Genomic DNA, 18,277 nt, shown 5'->3' on the forward strand with positions numbered 1-18,277 from the left:
GCTGGGAGAAAGCATCTCATCCATAATTACAGCTTCCAAATAGATATAGTATAGTAAAAGTTACATACAGCATAAAGTCGGTAAATCCAATATTTATGCTACCTTAAATAAAACTCTTCCCCCACTGAAGAAAGTTGCTGAAAACAGTTAATCAAAAGATAAAATACAATAATGATTAAATAACAGGAAACACAAGGAAGGCATTGAGTTTGGCAAGAACACTGAGGCTTATAAAACGGAATACTGTTGTTTATCTCACTGTCAGCTTACCATAAACGGTGTGACACATAAAAAGACTGGAATGAGGATACAGAATTCAATGCAGAGCGTAATGAATACTGCTTAAAAAAGTACTGAATCTCGACTTAGTTTAAGACCCTCCATTACAAACACATATTGTAGGGATAGCTTCCACGCTGAGAGTAATTGCAGGCATGAGTGGTGCAAAAACAAAGCAGAATAATGCCTTTAGATATGACTGAGTGTGCCTGGCACGAGAGCAGAGCAGGCCCACTGACCTGGTAGGAGTTGGGCCAGAAGGTGCTGATGGCCAGCTCAGACTTCACCCAGCCCTCAGTGGCAGACGAGGCATTCCACACGGGGTTCCCCTGTGGGCCCCCGTTCACCTTGATGTAGACGTTCAGGGCCCCAGGGCTGGAACTGTCGCGGCTCGACAACGAGTAGTGGAAGTCGATGCAGTGCGTGTCATTTTCCTTTAGGGTGGGGAGCAGCAGGTGGGCTTTCTGTCCTGAGGCACGGCCTGAGGCATTGACCACCATAAAGGAACCTGTGGAGAGTTTACATGAATCAATATTAGCTAAAACCACTGAAAGTACCAACATGAATCTGGTTCTTAATTTTTATTCCTTGGTTTAACATTTGGCACTTGTTTGTGATTTTTCACTTAGCAAACTCCAGACAACGTGTACAAACAGAAAAAAACATTTGACATAAAAGGACAAAGGACTGAAGAGTTAAGGATTTCACAAATATCTGAAAAACTTAACATGGGAGAGTAGCAATTAGTTGATTAGCATGAGTAATTACATTAGTGGCCTACCACTTATGGTGAAATTACAGTAATTCATTGTGAACCCATCAAATTATTTAAAAAGACAGGCTATATCATTTTCAACAATGCAAAATTAAGCACTTGACCCTGATGGGGTGGACACTAAATTCCTTTCCCTGTTCATTCAAGTGTTTCCCCTTCCTCTTCATTTTAGTGTGTAAGCAGCATAGAACTGCACAGCAAAACTATTACGAAAAACTAAAATGCATTTCTATGAGTACTGTTTAGAATTTAATTGCAACAGATTTTTTCATTTACAGTAGACTTAATCACTTTTTCGAACACAAAATGACTTCACCTTTTCCACTACATTCAGTTTTGTAAATGACAGTGAAATATGATGATTGGGTAAATTATTTAATTAGATAAATAAATTTGCAATATAATATAGTGCTGCAATTGATAAAGGTACGTTCATGATGAAAGAGGCACAGCAGAGAATAAAGAGAGTGTGACTGCTGTCCTTTTTGTCATTTAAGTGGAAAGACCGCATGTGGCTGTGAGTCAAGCATGTCCCCATTGACCTACAGCGGACACTCGCAAAACTCCATCTGCCACACTCGCCATTGACAGAGGAGGAGATGAAAACGAGCCTCCCGCTGCTATCTGAGCCAATGCTGTTCTTTCTTCTGTTGCAAATTTAAAGTGCACGCTAGGCAAAGTGCAGCACAGAACAGGACAGACACATGCACAAATCTAGCAGACAACGGTTATCACGTCATGATATGCATTTCCTTGAAAATGTTCAGTAAGTACAGCAACATATACGTAGATCTTTAATATAACCAGCATTTATTCTTTTCTCCTATATCCTCTGTCCTAATCCCTTCTCGCAGTCTGGAGTATAATTCTCTAAGTAGTGGCTGCTTGCTTTTAATTCTCAATTGTTTGAACAGGGAAATATGACATGGGCAGCAAACATATTCATGAAAGTGTGAACCGAAAAGTCCATTGACCAAGCAGAGGCTTCTCTCACCCACAAACACAATGAATTACAGTTAAGGACACAATGAAGGATGGATGAATGTGTTTCCATTTTACCACATTGTCTGCAGCTTCGCTGACCAGAACCGTTTCATCGGGACAGAAAACTAAAGACCCAACACACCCATCAACAAAGTCTTGGCCAGCAAAGATCTGCCCTGGATTCAGCCTTTGGCAAAGATCTGCTTTGCTTCTATTTTGTAGCACACTAGCACATTTGGTGCAAACATACTATATTGACTCTGAAAGAAATACCAGATGCATCATTTGCATACTGTATTTCCCCTCATTGATTTCAATAACTAGTTACCAGTCAATGTTTTGTACTGAACACAAAAATTGCAATGTGGTACATGACATTTTTACATTTTTTACCACTTTTTCTGACTTTGGCCTGATAAACTGTTCAACAAGCTTCAGCAGTAGAGAAAACAGATGAGGTATTTGATCTGGGTGTTTTAAATGTATTTTTTTATCAATTCAATCAAAGCAACTGATGGTCGACATGCCTGCTTATTTCCACCAGACAGATGAAAGCTGTGTCTGTCTATACGCTTAAGGGCAGCAATGAGCTCATGATAATGCAGTGAAATGGAAGTTCTACAACACAAGAAAAGGATCACAACAATGAACTGGCCATTAAATCAGTTTTATTATGGGTAACGCTGAAATCCATTAGAGAGCTTCAGAGAATCTGGAGTCCCTCTTTACTCATTTTAGTACTTTATACACAGCCGTGTGATAGGGCAACAGCTAACAGGTGTATATTAAATGAAAGTGCTTATGAGGCAACAAACATCCTTACCTTCGTCTAACGGTTTATTTTTCATTTTTCATACACAAGCTAATGGGAACCTAAGAGCCTTTAAAGACTCTTATATCATGTCATACAATTTCGTTTTTAATAAACGCTACTAGATATTTTTTCTAATTTCTGTTGTGCTGCTGAGGTTTATTGGGTAAATGTATTTAAGTTGCTGTGTTTCACCAACAGAAATGAGCACACACAAAGCACTCCTTTACACACATTTATTTCCCACAATACCAGAGTTCTATTGCTCTTTCAGAGCATTCCATTCTATATTTCAGCAATATGACAAATGGCAGAAGTTATGGTAACTGTCACCTTAATATGCAATTATTGGAGGGCTAGTTTTTTTTTTTGGAAAACTGTTGCTTTGTCGGATAAAGTCAAGAAATTTCTCATTCACTGGCCCCAGCAGCAATTCCAAAGGACAATAAAACGCCTATTTACCATGGTGCTGGATGAGCGAGGTAATCAGCTTTCTCCCCTGGAAAGCCAACGTGGCAGATAAACGGCAGGGAAAGGGCTCATCTGAGGTGATGGGGGCGAAAGCAGCTGTGGCCGAGTCAAGCACCAGCCCCTCCTTTCGGTTACCCCTGACCAGCCACCCACCCCCCCACTCCCCCAGCCCCATGCAATGACAGGCCGCCTCCCAAAATGGAAAGCCGATCCAAACGTTCCCAGTTGGACCTCAACCCATTGCACACATTTAACACGCAAAATTCCCAGGCCACTCTATACTCCCCAATCACTCTCACGTCCCCAAACGGGCGGAGGACGCCTGACGACAGACCAGGACCCCATATGCTTCCTGTCCTCAATGTGTAATGGCCCCTGCACGATTTGCCTCTCTGCCTCCTATGCCCTAATTATTACAGCCCAGCTCCGTCCCTGTCTTATCCGATGCACATTAACAGCCTCCCTCCCTCCTCCTCAGTGGCAGCAGGCAAAGTGTGCCAATCCTGTTTTACATATCAGATGAGAAAGAGAGAGTAATGGCTGCCTCCAGGCCAGACGGCTCAGCAAAGCAATTCACCATGGCCTTTTCATTCCCGTCAAGTTGTCTTGTTGACCTTTTCTCATTTGAACCATTTTTTTCTGATGCCATCAAGTGGGGGGGGGACAAGCCCCCAAAGCATTCTCCTAATCTGATAAGTGGAAAATCAATAACTGAAGTGTCATTGTAGGGGACAGTGGGTGTTGAACTTGAATGCCAGCAGGGGCACTCCATCCTCACTTAAAAGCCCTGATCTCCATCTGACTGATGTCATAAAATATTGCTAGGTTGTTGCACAGGCCAATCCAGTGATTTGGTTTTCTGTTGAAAATAATGTTAATAAACTGTAGGTCAGCTGGCTAGTATTTTAATTAGGTGGGCTGACAGCCAATGGAATCAGTTCATAAATTTATGCCTTATTTGCCATGCAAAACACTTGGATGTTTGCAGAGTAGTGAGAGTAACTGCATTTGGAATAAATCCACAACATTTAAATGTTAGCAGAATGAACAGAATATTCTGGAAAATTCCATCTAATGTAACCTTCAAAGTCTTTCTAAGCAGAAACTTAGTCTCAGACATGAACACTACTGCTCTGAAATCTTTTATTAAATCAAAGGAGCTTTGTCATGCAGTCACAAGACATAATGATAGAATAAAAATAAAGGAAGAAACAATCATAATGACAAGTTATATTTGCAGTTGTGCAACACTCTTCACCTGGTATATGGACTCAGTCACAGTGGTAACAAACACAATCTGTTCAAAGGACACAAGTGGAAGAGAGATGATTCCGAAGGTACTCCATGTGGTCACCAAGTGTCATCATTGATTCAAAAGCACTTAAAAGCAACATAGTACTATTTGATTTCTTGCTAAAATAAACAATGTTTAAAATTTTTGACTTGAACACATACAGAAGCACCAATAAGAAGGACATTAAAATATTACTGAGTCTGAGAAAACCTCATGATGCCTTTGAGTGGTTCTAATTTTCTTCTATGAGATTAATTTAATTTTTGGCCTTTCCATATTACACTAAAAACCTTGGTTTCCCTTAAGCATAACAAAGAATGAATTTATGATATAATTTCTACAATTTTGAAAAATTACTTTTAGTACCCATCTTGTAATAACCTGTGAAGTTGGTAGATGTTTTTCAGTATATTTCAATGATGTTTTAGCTGACGCCAACAGAGACCTGCATCAAGAAAAAGGTATACATGGCATAAATTTACTGAACCAAGCACAGAGTCCTGTGGTGAGACTGATGTGAAACCAATGAAAAACCAAGGAAACAAATTCTCACCAATCTTAAATCTTGAGACTCCTACCTGTAAGGTAGTACCTAAACTAATCTAAAACTCAGGGGAATTATACTTGTACAATCATTATAATCCTTTTTATTATAGTGCCATCACCAGCAACCATCTCCTAATTACTTTTATGACTGAAAACACTAACACAATTCTCATTTGTGCTGATGTGGCTTTTTACATAAAGCAGGTATGTGCAGCAAGACATACTTCCCCAGTTTTAAAAAAGGCAAATTTGTCCCAAATACCTGAAAATACCTTTCTACTAGATGCAAAAACATGCCAGATATGTGATAGGAAAAACTGGGAGTGACAATGTAATAAATTTTGAGAGTTTGATACATTCAATTTTCCTCAGATTCTGAGAGGTCATGGACCACTCTGAACTGTTTACATGCCAGAGGAGGAGATGGTTTAAAAGAATTGCCCTGTGATCAGAAATGGTCCACTCCTGAGTTTAAAGGCTTTCTGTTCCAATTTCTGTGGCAATGAATAAATCTAAAATTCCATTTGGGACATGACCCTCACCATGTGTGGCTTCTGTGACATGTTGACTTAAACCAAAACAGAATAATGCAAGTCTCTGGCCAAAGAACAATTCAGAGAACCTATAGATATGTCTGAAACACGCTGGGCGGAAACCTTACTAGAGACCCAGCTATATTCAACTGGAAGGGATGCAAGCAGATATCAGCTACAAAATTCCTCATATAAAGGTTTTCCTTGCTCTGAAGGTTGACATCAAGGCATTTCCCACCAGGTAAGGAAAGGAATTCTTAAGCTGCCAGATATTCAAATGGATTCAAATACAGGAAATTGTTAGTTACTGTTGTTGTTATTGTTGTTGTTAGAAACTGTTAGTTTGAAGGATATATCAGAAGAATGTGTGAATAACCCCAGTCACCATAAAACAAAATCATTTTTCTTCTTACACAGAGAATGATTTTTCCTGTTATTCTGCAAACCATGTAATGATTTCAGCAATGATGTGTGATTGTAGTGCGTTCGGGTTAGGTTAAACCAAAGAAAAGCTAACAGTTTTGCACGTGCTTCTTAAAAACATGACCTGGTAATCATACTGTTTTATGTACACATGGCCAAAACAAACTAAATTTTATCACTTCTTCAAAACAGTCAATTCTGAGGGTTTACGTTTCTAATCAGAGCCATTTGAAATAATTTTGGTGGCATGATTTCTGATATTTATAATTAGGTTGTTATTTCTGTATTGCTAAATATTATTTCTTCATATACTTTGCAATTTAAAAAAAAAAAAGAAAATCTGAAAAAAGCGGTTAATCACTTAAAGCAAGCCCAAATGTTGAAAAAGAGACTTTGGAAAAATCTCACATATACACAAACAGTCTGAAACCACTGGTCCCAAGCGGGCTCGTGGCAAACCGGAGCCTAACCCAGCAACAGAGGATGCAAGGCTGGAAAAGGAGGGGACATACACCAGTCTATCACAAGGCACCCCAAGCAGGACTCGAACCCCAGACCCACCAGAGAGCAGGACCCAGCCAAACCGACTGCACCACCGTACCCCCTAAACAGGGGAATATCAAAAGTAATGTACCTTAGTTTTGCCCCATCCTATTTTATTTTTTTTATTAATAATCTGAATAGTTGTGGATCACTAATTTTAGTTAGGTGTGCCCATAACCTGTCTTACTGGGACAAAGAATTAGGGAAATTCCTGTCAAGGAGATGCTACGAGAGTGTGTTGATTTCAACATTTCACTGGATGCGCACTGACCACATCACGCTGACCACACGTTATATTTAGAGGAAAGGGTCTGGACTGGAGGATCTGTACTGGGCAGAAAAATAAAACAAAAATGGTTCAGTGTAATTTATTACACATCTGTCCATAAAATACAACTGGTGCTCCAGCAGAACAAAGGTTATCAGAGACTACTGCTCTCAGTGCCAGGTTAGGATTGGATTATCCTGAATACATGGATCTTCCATACCTCCCTGCATGTTGGCAGAAGGAGAGAATGTAACATAGAGAAGTCCAGAACCCACTCCCAGCAATACTGCAGTGATGTCAAGGTGTACTTATTGGCTGCCCTGCACTGCTTCTCTCATCCTGTTTTCTCTCTCAGTTATTTATATCTGCACTTTCTACAGGTAGCATTTTTTTCTTTTTTGCAGCAAGTGTTAAGTAGCCCTTGGTGTTCTGTCTGAAAAATGGGGAAAGCCATTTAGAGTCACTAGATCACCAAAAGCAGTCATTTGTTGTGTTTTGTTATGTTCTTGCTTATAAATAGGCCCAAGCTCAGACTAATTGCCATGACATTTGTCCTCAACTTTGAGTTGTGAATTTCAATGACTGCCAGCCCCATAACATTCCACAGGCACCAGAACATAAATGAATACGAGGAATCCTGTATGACAAGTTAAAGAAAACAGCCTGAATAATTTGGTGCTGCTATGTCCTTTCCCGTTCATCCTAGCAAAACAACGATAGGTCACAAACTTGTACTTTTCTAGCAACACATTGCATCATGTAGATTTCCTTTCAATAAATTCTATTAAAGCGCAGAATGGTTGTTGCATGCCAAATGGGCTTACTTGCTTTGTAGAACAGTCAATTTGGAAACAAGCAAATGGTCCATTTATCCCAAATAAAAAAAGCAAAAATTGAGGTTGAAGTCAGGATCTGGGCCACTAAAATACACACATTTATACATTAAATTTAAATGAAAAGTTTTACATTGTGGCACCGGGTTTGGATGGGGCGAAGAAGGACGCGCAGGCAGCGTTCATTGTGAATATTTTATTAGAACACCGGCACACGGGGAAATAATGCTCTCGGTCCGAGGACCCCGTTTCCTCAAAGACCCGCACCTCAAGCCAGCCTTCCCAGCCTGCTTAGCACCCCCAGGCCTTTCTTCTCCCACTGGCAAACACGGTCACCCCATCATTTTACCCAGAAGTGCCCCCCAGGAGTTGAACACTTTATTTACAATTTATCCAGAATGCAACTATTCACAATAAACAAATCTTCCCGTCCAAACACACAGCAACGCGGGTCGTTACAATATATTAAAATTTATTTAAATTTTACTTTTTAATTTTTAAAGGACAATTTTAATGCTCTTTATACATTTTGGCTAATTATAAAAATTTTAATCTGTTCTGAGACACACATGATCTCTTAAAAATAGCACAAACCATTACTATTATTATTATTATTATTAACAACAAAACAAACAACAACAATAACAACAGCAATGGCTTGTGCTATTTTTAATGTATTCTTATAATATTATTATTATTTACTATTATACTGTATATAAATATATAGAAATATTATATTACTATTATTATTATTAACTATAGAAAGTATACACACACACAGACACACATTTTCAGAACTGCTTGTCCCATACGGGGTCACGGGGAACCAGAGCCAACCCGGTAACACAGGGCGTAAGGCCGGAGGGGGAGGGGACACACCCAGGACGGGACGCCAGTCCGTCGCAGGGCACCCCAAGCAGGACTTGAACCCCAGACCCACCGGAGAGCAGGACTGTGGTCCAACCCACTGCACCACCACGCCCCCCTACATAGAAAGCATAATGCTGTGTATTTACATTTGTATTATTGCAGGTCATCTGAAATATTGACACAAAGTTGTTATTTTTTTTTTTAATTTAAGGTTTTTCCAAAGTAAGGGGCCGCGGTGGCACAACAGCGCAGGAGGTTTGGCCGGGTCCCGCTCTCTGGCCAGTCTGGGGTTCAAGTCCTGTTGGGGTGCCTTGTGATGAACTGGCATCCTGTTCTGGGTGTGTCCCCTCCCCTTCCAGCCTTGTGTCCTGTGCTGCCAGGTTAGGATCGCTTAGGACCAGCGGTTTCAGACTGTGTGAGCAAGCAGAGTGATTTTTTCAAAGTCTTTTTTTTTAAGATCTGGACTTCCTTTAAGCGATTAACCGCCGTCTCCTCTGCCTCCAGCCTTGCACTCTGTGTTCCCGGGTTAGGCCCTGGTTTGCTACGACCCCGCTCGGGACAAGCGACTTCAGCCATGTGATCTCCCTGTTCTTTATGCTTAACACCTCCTTGAGTTACGGCAATGACAGTGAGTTACGCATGCCTAAGGCAGTGGTATTGATCCGCACAGAAAAATGTGCAGAGAGTATTTTCGATGCCCCCAGTGGGCTTTGCACATGTGGTGTCTGGTGTGAATATAGCTGCTCCCACAGGAACTGAAGGGGTCACTTTGTTATTCATTACACTAATCTCTCAGCGCAGACCACAGCTGAATGCCTGTTACAACCACTGCCACTGAAACAGTAACACAACAATGAATATAAACTTCTCAGACAGTGTTACACAGCTGCAAAGATGTAAAGCATTTGTGGATAAGCATTCCCCGGTTTAAAGTCATTTTAATTTATACCTTCAGCTCACATACAATTTATGCGGTGACCCTAAATTTCCCATAGTCTGTAAATGTATGAGTGAACGAGTATGTGTCTGGTTACCCTGTGATGGAGTAGCGTTGAGTCCTGGTGTACCCTGTTTAGCCTTGAACCCTCTGTTTCCACAACAGACCTCAGAACACAGTGACAGTACAATGGCAGTGAGTGAGTGTCCCTTCTCCAAAAAACAGACACGGATACATGTAAAGCGTTCTCCAAAATTATGTGTTGACACTAAACATTACAGGGTGTTTGTAGAACAATTTCCTATTGCTGTAAAAGAGTTAATATTGTCTCACTGAAGGAAGAAAAAGGTGGGCGTAGATTAAAAGTGCTTTCGGTAAGGTAATAAATCACCTCTCCATATAAAATGAATGTAAAACTGTAATAAAGCGTAATAATGTTCACACATCTGAGATTTATGCTGCGCTGAATTAAACATTAGATTTGAAACTGTGATTTGATTCACGGCAGACAGCAGCTATTTTGTTTCCATATTGACTCTTTATGATTAGTGTACCGTACATCACTACTGTAATAAAAAAGTAGAGGGTAATTGGGTTTTTAATGGGTTTGCATATCCATACACTTTTAGGAGTTGTCGTGTAACAACCCATTTTAAAAGTTGCGCAGCCCTGCCGTCCTGACAGATAAAGCCCCAGGATTTAAGAATTGTGCAGTCCTAAAGACCCATCAGAAAGGGATGCTTGAGCTCACATAGAAATTGTCTTGTCGTAGATAGACTGGATGAGGTGTGCAGCACCAGCTGCCAGGCCGTGACTCAGACATTTTAACACTCCTTTGGAGATTGGATGGAAATGGAGAAAATAGGGGGACAGCAATGTTTCTTTGCCCAAGTTGTCAGAGTGGAGAAATTGAATCCCTTGGTATTCTAACACAGGTCCATAAAACACAGCTGCCCCACTGAAGTGTCTCTGGTTTTCTTGGATCCGATTAAAACTCAGCAAGCAGTAATACCCTGCAACCCGTCTTCTTTCACAGTTATCCAAAGGCAGGTGGGATCTTCTAAATTGTATGTTAAAAATAAGCCATTATTTTAAAAAGAACTTTTTTCCTCTGAGCTTGGGATCCAATAGTTAGCTATCCCAATGGATAGATCTACTCTGCAGTAAGTCAACTACTGATAGAGGTAAGCCAAGATTATTATCGCTTATTCTGAAGCTTTATCTATTGTTCTGCATGTATGTCATCTCTCAAGCTTCTATAGCTGTAGGTTTCTGATGATTTTTGACATCTCTCTAACGCTAATGTAATGCACACATTGTATTTTTTATGAGACATACGTCACTTTTGAGAAAAGCATCTGCTCAATGAATAAATGCAATTTATGTAATGTACTGACCTAAAAATGTTCTGTCAAACAACGATAAATATGAAATTTCCAAAAAAACTTTCAACAGGAAACTAATGGGAACCATTTCACTTTCTCTATTTGGATAAACAAGGTCACTACATGTCCAGAAAGCCAGTCCAAGGTAAAAGCAGACTAATCTCTCCCTGAAATGCAGTTACCTTTTGTACTTCAATACAGAAAAAGCAGTAAGTACCTTCTTCTCATTATGATAGCGAAAAGGCTACAGCTGCAGAAGATGATACCAAGAAAAAGATAAATGAAGACATTGTGCATGAACTAGTCCCTGTGGATGGACTGGACCCACAGTGGTATGTGTCACCAATCAGTGCAGCACTATCTTGAAGGTCAGTAGGACCCCCAAACGGACCTTGTGCCAAGAATGCCTTGGGCTTCCTCTGGGCAACAGCCACCTATTGCGTGAGCCAGCAAAGAATTCTGGTCTGCTTCTTGGTCTCAGTCCATTCCTCAGGCAGTGGGTATATTGTTGCTCGTGCCTTTCTTCTCCATGCCTCTCGTGCCCAACCCCAGCCTTGATGCTAAGAGCAATCATACTCATCAATTAACCATCTAAGGTTTAAAGAACCCAAAGATACATCAGGGGAAAGAAAATTATTTTTTTCCTTTGGCCTTTTTAAATGGCTGTAACAATAATGGTCCAATGGGACTTATAAGTTACATGTATATAGAAGTATTATTGTTAAGAAAGGCCAAGCATAACTCGACTGACAGTCGACACAAAAGAGTACTCCAGCAAAAGGCCATTTCAGCAGATAAGTCAGCTGAATAGAAAAAAAGAACACTGAGGACTGTCCACTGAGGACCCACTCAGCCAAGGAATTACAAGTGACAGACCTTACATTTTTCTGAATTAGAAATGCCAACCTGTGTTCATTACTGACACAATTAATCAGATGCAACACATTCAAGAACGACTTCTGATTACCCTTAAAAGGTTGCAGGTCGCAACAATTCCAGGAAATGCAGTAATTATTTCCAGTGATGTGACTGCAAACGAAATAAGTTTCTGTTTCACTGGATGTAGGGCAGAATGCAGTTCTGTTCAAAGTCAACAGCACATAGCTGCTTCTTTCAGCAGGTTTCTCTCTGAGCAGTGCTTTTAAGGGCTCTGCACAAAACCCCTTCTATTTAACGGAGAGAAATGACATTTTTTAAGGCAGGCAGACAATGGTGCCAGTGTCCCCATCAGAGACTTGGGACAAGAGTGCTTCCCACTGTCCTGTGCTCCATCGAATGCCGAATGCGGGGTGGAGAACGAGAGCCAGTGTCCGAAGCTTGTGCTGCGCAGCCAGCGTGCCTACCACCCATCCTCGACAGCACTTCCCTGCGGGGCAGCCAAAAACGATTCTGTAGCCACCTTTGTTCCATTAATCCCCTGCAGGAGCAGAGAGGTCCCTTCATAATTCTGTGCTGAAGCAACACTTTCCCTGGAAAATGCTGCACGTGATGTTACGGCCAGCATTTGTTTGGTTAAGCATACCCAGTATCGTTTGGATGTCACAAAGTATTTATTCTTGGATTTCTGAATTCAGCCCACCAAGAAAATTATTCTTGATTTAAAACTTTTGCAGAAAATTTAATGTAATAGAAGGATGAGTATAAACTTTGACTTGTTAATTTATTTATTCTTAAGATATACTTTTCAACTTAGCATTATACAGTAAGCGCCTTCTGTATACACAAACATCTCTGCAAAACAATATGAAGAGGGGCAAACAAAGTGCTAAATAGCATGGCCCTTATTCACATAAAAAACTAGAAGCATTATTAAAGTGGACTGATGTTGCACAATAAAAAGTCAGGAAAGCATGCACATTTATTCAGCTTTTCATATTACTGGTAGGGGGAGCTTTGACTCAATATGGTCAACTTTCAAAAGCCCTTTAGATGAAAAAAGTGTACAAATATAAAAAGTTGGGTAGTACTGTTGAAATCCACACTTTAGGCAAAAGAACAGGAAGCAATGCACTAGCAGCGCACACATCCAAATTAAAGCGTAGACAAAGACTAAACTGATGCTCCATGCTGGTGAACAATGTGGGATGCACACAGAGTAATAAGCACTTCAGCAGCTATGTTTCATGTTTGTCTTACCCCTTACATCTACTTACTACTGTATTTGTTAATTTTCCATTCTTATTTTATTGATTGATGGTTGATAAGTTATGTACTTTATGCAGAGTATCACAGTAGACTAAACACAGCAGTTGCAAGATGCTGACGGGAACAAGAAATGCATCTTCTTATTAATGTAAAAAACTAAGCAAGTTGCCCTTGTTGTCTAATGTAGTGGGCAGGAATGTTAAATCTTCAAAAATATCATGTGTAATTATGAAGGACAAAAATGTTATTATTACAAATAGTTTTCCATGTACAGTATGCATCCGATTTCAACAGCCACTTGTCCAGAACAAGGTTGTGGTGTATAATTATTTTTATATACGTATTTAGGTGTAATTCTGACTTATTTTATTATTAATTGAAATATAAAAACATAGATATTGCTTTTTTTTTTTTCACTTTGTACATAAAATGCATCCACCCACATATCTAGAAATGTAACTCTGGAGAAAAAGAAGTTACCCATCTGTTTAAATGCTTAAATAATTGTAGGTAGTTGAACATTTGTAAGTCAGCGAAATGAATAAATGTAAATGTAGGTCACTTACATACTATTTTATTATCTTTTCTCATGTCAATCCATTTGCTAATTAGTCTAATGTATTGGTTGCTATCAGTCCAAGGAGAATATGTACATGAATATGACAAGCTCCTTGCATAGCTCTTCTGAACATCTGCATCCGCTCAACGCTGAAGACTGGCCTGCCAGAAGAATCGACAACAAATGGCAGAATGGCAGCCCAGTTAGGGGACTGTTTCAGTTCTGAAGCACATCAAAATCAAAGCAGGTTATTCCATTTTGCATCACATATTACCTGATTGCAGCACCAGGCTGTGTACACTAATTATAATTTTAACAGATACTCGACAAATGTATCACAATTTTATGTTTGTTATTTTTAATTTTTTTTATTTGACATTTTAAACAGCATTAGTTCTTTTATGTCTCAAGTCTCAAATTGACCCTTTTAATAGATAATGAACTGAAACACATCAAAGTGCCCATGTTCATCAGAGACAAGCTCTCTTAACTGCTCCTATGTTGGGCAAATTAGGCAGCTGTTTGCCATCTACAACATGATTAATATTTATCAAAAATGCTTTCAATATGCTCTTATGCCTAAAAAGCCTTGCAAGTGATGTCAAGCAATTGATTGTGACACACATAATCAATGCCAGTAAGGATATTTAATTGGTTTCATTCAGAGTCTTTTCCAAAGTGTGTTTTCCACACAGCAATTTGTTTTCATCTACTGGATTGCAGTTCCACTGAATATCCCCAGTTGCTAGGTTCAGGACTAGGGAACAGTTTGGAACTGTTTAAAGTGAGACATAAAATCATGTTCGCAGACTATGGGATGATAAAAGCAACCAAGTGCCCAGTAATGCACGGATATCAGGCTCTATCAAATCCACTTCTTTATAACTACTCCATCGAACTTTTTTTATCCAAGTGAATTCAGCCAGTTGTATGTCCTTTTGTTAGTCTAGTAGTGCGGTTAGTTTCTGTTAGCCCTCCCTGAAGCCCGGCAGGACACCAGCCCTGCGAATCGGATAAGAAGAATATGGAATGTGCCCGAGGCCGCCGAAGTGCCACGCATACAAATCCCCCACCTCTGCCACTTTCCACAGAACGAACTTCAAGGTCACTCGCCAACACTCGCTTTCAGAAATGTGGACCATACTGCTCTTTGCATGTTCTGTCCGACCCAAAAGAGTCGGCTGTGAGGGACAATTAAAAACAAAAAGCTACGGCAACAAGCCTGTTGACATGGAAAAGAGAGGGATCACAGGCTGTAAGGAGGACAGACTCGTTATGGGATGGGCTACAGCCCCTTTGTGGAGCAGAATCAGAGCTGCACTCTTTGACATAGTCCCAGCTGTGTGAAGCACAGAAAGAAATAGATTTTAGTGGCAGCATGGGGCACGGAAAGCCCAGCACGCCATCTCATCATGCTGTATTTGGTTTTGCTTTTCTTTGTGTTTTTTTTGGGTGGAGGTGGTGGTTTCTAAAAAAAAAGGCGCTCACTGAAGAGCAGAAACTCATACGCTGCATACACTGCATAAACACAGGTAATTTTGTGATTGTAAAATAGATAAGAACAAGATAATTCTGTTCTGAAACTCCAGTGGTAAAGGGACTGCAGGTTCTAGCATCTGTCTCTTCCTAAACAGCTCCACTAGACAAAAAAATGCCCCAGTACAAACCTGCTTCTTCAAAAGCTTTTTTCCCCAATATGCAGCACAGGACAGCTGGCAGAAGCCTATCTTGTCTATCTGAAATTACGTGGAAGAGCAGGCCTTTGTGTACCTCTTCTGCTTATTCCGTTTCCTCCATCTACCTGAAGTCCTGATTCAGACCCAATGGGAATGCTCCAGGCTGCAGAAGAAGCACAAGAGCGAGAAGCTCTGAGCGAGGCCAGAAACATGCAGGGTGCCTGAAATCCCAGAGCCTCTGATTAGAAGCCCAGATGGCCACTTTCATAAATCTGCTTTTGTTGCCTCCAGTGCAGGCAAGTTTAGATCCCATGTCAAAAATTTTATGAGTAAGGAGGGATGCGGAGCTATTCTAGAAAATCTCAACTGTGTATGGTGTCAGACTAACAAAACCCTTCATCACCATTAGTCCTGGCCTGCCAACCTCCGGTGCTTATCACAGCTCCCCTTTTCTTCAGTTTCCTTCATACATCTCCTGCTGTTTTGTTTCCCTTTAAGCAAAAAAAGGTACGATTATAATGTTCTCATTCACTTCAAAGCTAAAATTGACTTAAAACCTTCCCCTGTGCAGAGAAAATCATGTGTTTTGGTGTCTGCAAGTATAAGTGTCCATTTCCATTTTATAAAAAGGGACAAACCTTCCTCTTTTTTACTTGGCACTTCATTTTACAAGGTCACATGCTTAAGATCCATAATCAATCACTCTATCTCTCCAAAATTCCAGACATTTGCTAAATTTCCATTGTTACATGTCAAATAAAATTGATTTAAAAAGAGTGTAACAGGAATTTAATTAAAGAAAATACACAAGCCCCTTTTTAGTATTAACCCATGACCGGTTTATCAGGCTATTTAAATACTGTTGGAAAGTAACCATGCAGAGTGAACTCTAACTCTACATTTGAGATAAAGGTATCACTCGCACTTATCTCTCGTAGGTAGTGGGGTCAGAAAGAAAGGAGATGTTTTTAGCTGCCAATATAGGGTTTATTTTGATAGGAAAAGCCATTTATTCATTTAATAACTTGGTGGTTTAAAAAAAAAAAAAATCTGAAATGCGGAATATATGAAGAGCTCCAGGTATGTCTTGTGATGAAGAACGCTGAATATGCTCTGGTACTATTAATAAATTGCAAGACATTAACTTTAAAATCCTCACTTTATTCAGTCAGCAAAAAATTTGGTATATTCAGTGTTAAAAGAAATTTAATGCGTCATGAATTGGAACGCATCTGGAATTTGATGCCTTATGGGACTGCTAGTGTGACTGAATGTATGTTTAGAAAACCTGCATCAGTTCAACTTTTGAAAATGCAAACGACAGTATAGAAGGAAACAGCCCCATTGCCATGTCCAGGCAGGGGACTGGTCCTAACAATGACAGGCAAACCATGGCTGGATCCCATGAACCACCCCTCTCTGACAGTCTACCCCAGTAATCCCTATTCACCCCACTCTTTCCAGATACACTGAAATCAGAGACACAATCAATTCTGGTGCACTCAAGAGCACTCAAATCATCACCAGGAATAAAAAGCAGACAAGGTATTTAACCCCTCTACCCTCATCAGCCACTACAAACTGCACACGGGGGGCAGTAATGCAGTTCTGTGTTGACAACCTATAATTGAGCAGTCCATTACTAATCCGAAGCATTCGAGAGGAGAGTGCTTCCAGTACAGTTCCAGGAAGTAAACACCTGTCATGCCAAAATGACACACTTCAGTCACATTTACCCCTTCTTCCCTATTGGCCTTCAACCAGAATAAGGGAATTTTGAGGGATAGTAATGAAATGGCGGGGAAAAAAAAAAAATTGCTGCATACTTCTTAAAAACAAACTTGTGAATCACAATGTTCGCAACATTCAGTAAACATTATTAAAACCTTCAAAATCAAGAAAATGGTTACATGCTGACAATTTCTCATGTGCTACATCTAAAGCCTCATATAAAAACTATGGTGGGTTTTGAGCATCACTGTGTGACGCATCTTAGGCAAACTTCATCATTCGAAAGAATAATGTGGAAAACAAAGAGAATATAGTTTGGAAAAAAAAATGGATTGTGCGTGCCCATGTAATCCCTGACCACAAGAGACACACTGTCAGCTTCTCTGGTTCTGACAGGACATCTGAAGATCATGTTATTAAAACCTACTATACCTCCCCCTCTCACTCAGAACTGCTGAATCTCTCTCTGCATTTAAGTAGGGTCTTAAAACTCACCTCTTCCGGACTTTCTTCTCCCATGGTCTCTTCAATACATGTAAAATGTAAATGTTCATGCTGTATAACTTTGAGATTATAACTGTTGAATAATGAATAAACTTTCACCCAGCAATTCGTGTAATGTAAATGTTTAAAAAAAAAATTGTGATTAGGAATTGTCGATTTGGATAAACCTTTAAGCAGCTACTCATGTGATGTACATTAGTTCAAATGGTGGAAAGTAACTAACTGTGCTTTAGAATCACATTTCTGCATCTAAATCTCTCTTTCTGCTAATGTAATGCACACATTGTATTTCCTGTGAGATGTACATCACTTTGGAGAAAAGTGTCTGCTAAACGAAGAAGTAGAAATTTTCCTTGCCGTATTCATTTCTTGCTTTGTGTAGCTGTTAGTTCTCACTGGGCTAATTGCATACAGCAATCGTGCAAATAACATTAGGCTCTCATCATTTGTACAGGTTCACATCTTTCTGCCATGGTCCAGGACAAGCACGAAATTCTACTGTCACAAAAGGTTCTCGGCATCTACTGAGTCAACTTTCACATAAGGAGAGTGTCACAGCGCAAACACTCAGACTGCAATGGTTTGAAAACAGCTTCTTTAAAGATAAACATGACCAAGTAACTATGCACTTTGGGCCTCAAAGGACATTTTATCATGATTATTATAACGCTATTTAAAAGGGGGAAATAATCTCTTCAGATCATACAGAG

The 18,277-nt window shown here is 39.9% G+C and overlaps 1 protein-coding gene across 7 annotated transcripts in view; it reads right to left on the minus strand.

Moving 5' to 3' along the window:
• Positions 1-18,277, minus strand: part of ptprt (protein tyrosine phosphatase receptor type T) — a 197,924-nt gene that overhangs the window by 132,715 nt on the left and 46,932 nt on the right. For all 7 annotated transcript variants that reach the window (XM_018742332.2, XM_018742331.2, XM_018742329.2 and 4 more), the window contains exon 3: positions 519-787. In XM_018742332.2, the coding sequence (XP_018597848.1) occupies positions 519-787 (269 nt within the window). The remainder of the gene's footprint in view (positions 1-518; positions 788-18,277) is intronic.

The sequence above is a fragment of the Scleropages formosus genome, chromosome 22 (assembly GCF_900964775.1).
Source record: "Scleropages formosus chromosome 22, fSclFor1.1, whole genome shotgun sequence".
In the NCBI taxonomy this organism is placed as follows: domain Eukaryota; kingdom Metazoa; phylum Chordata; class Actinopteri; order Osteoglossiformes; family Osteoglossidae; genus Scleropages; species Scleropages formosus.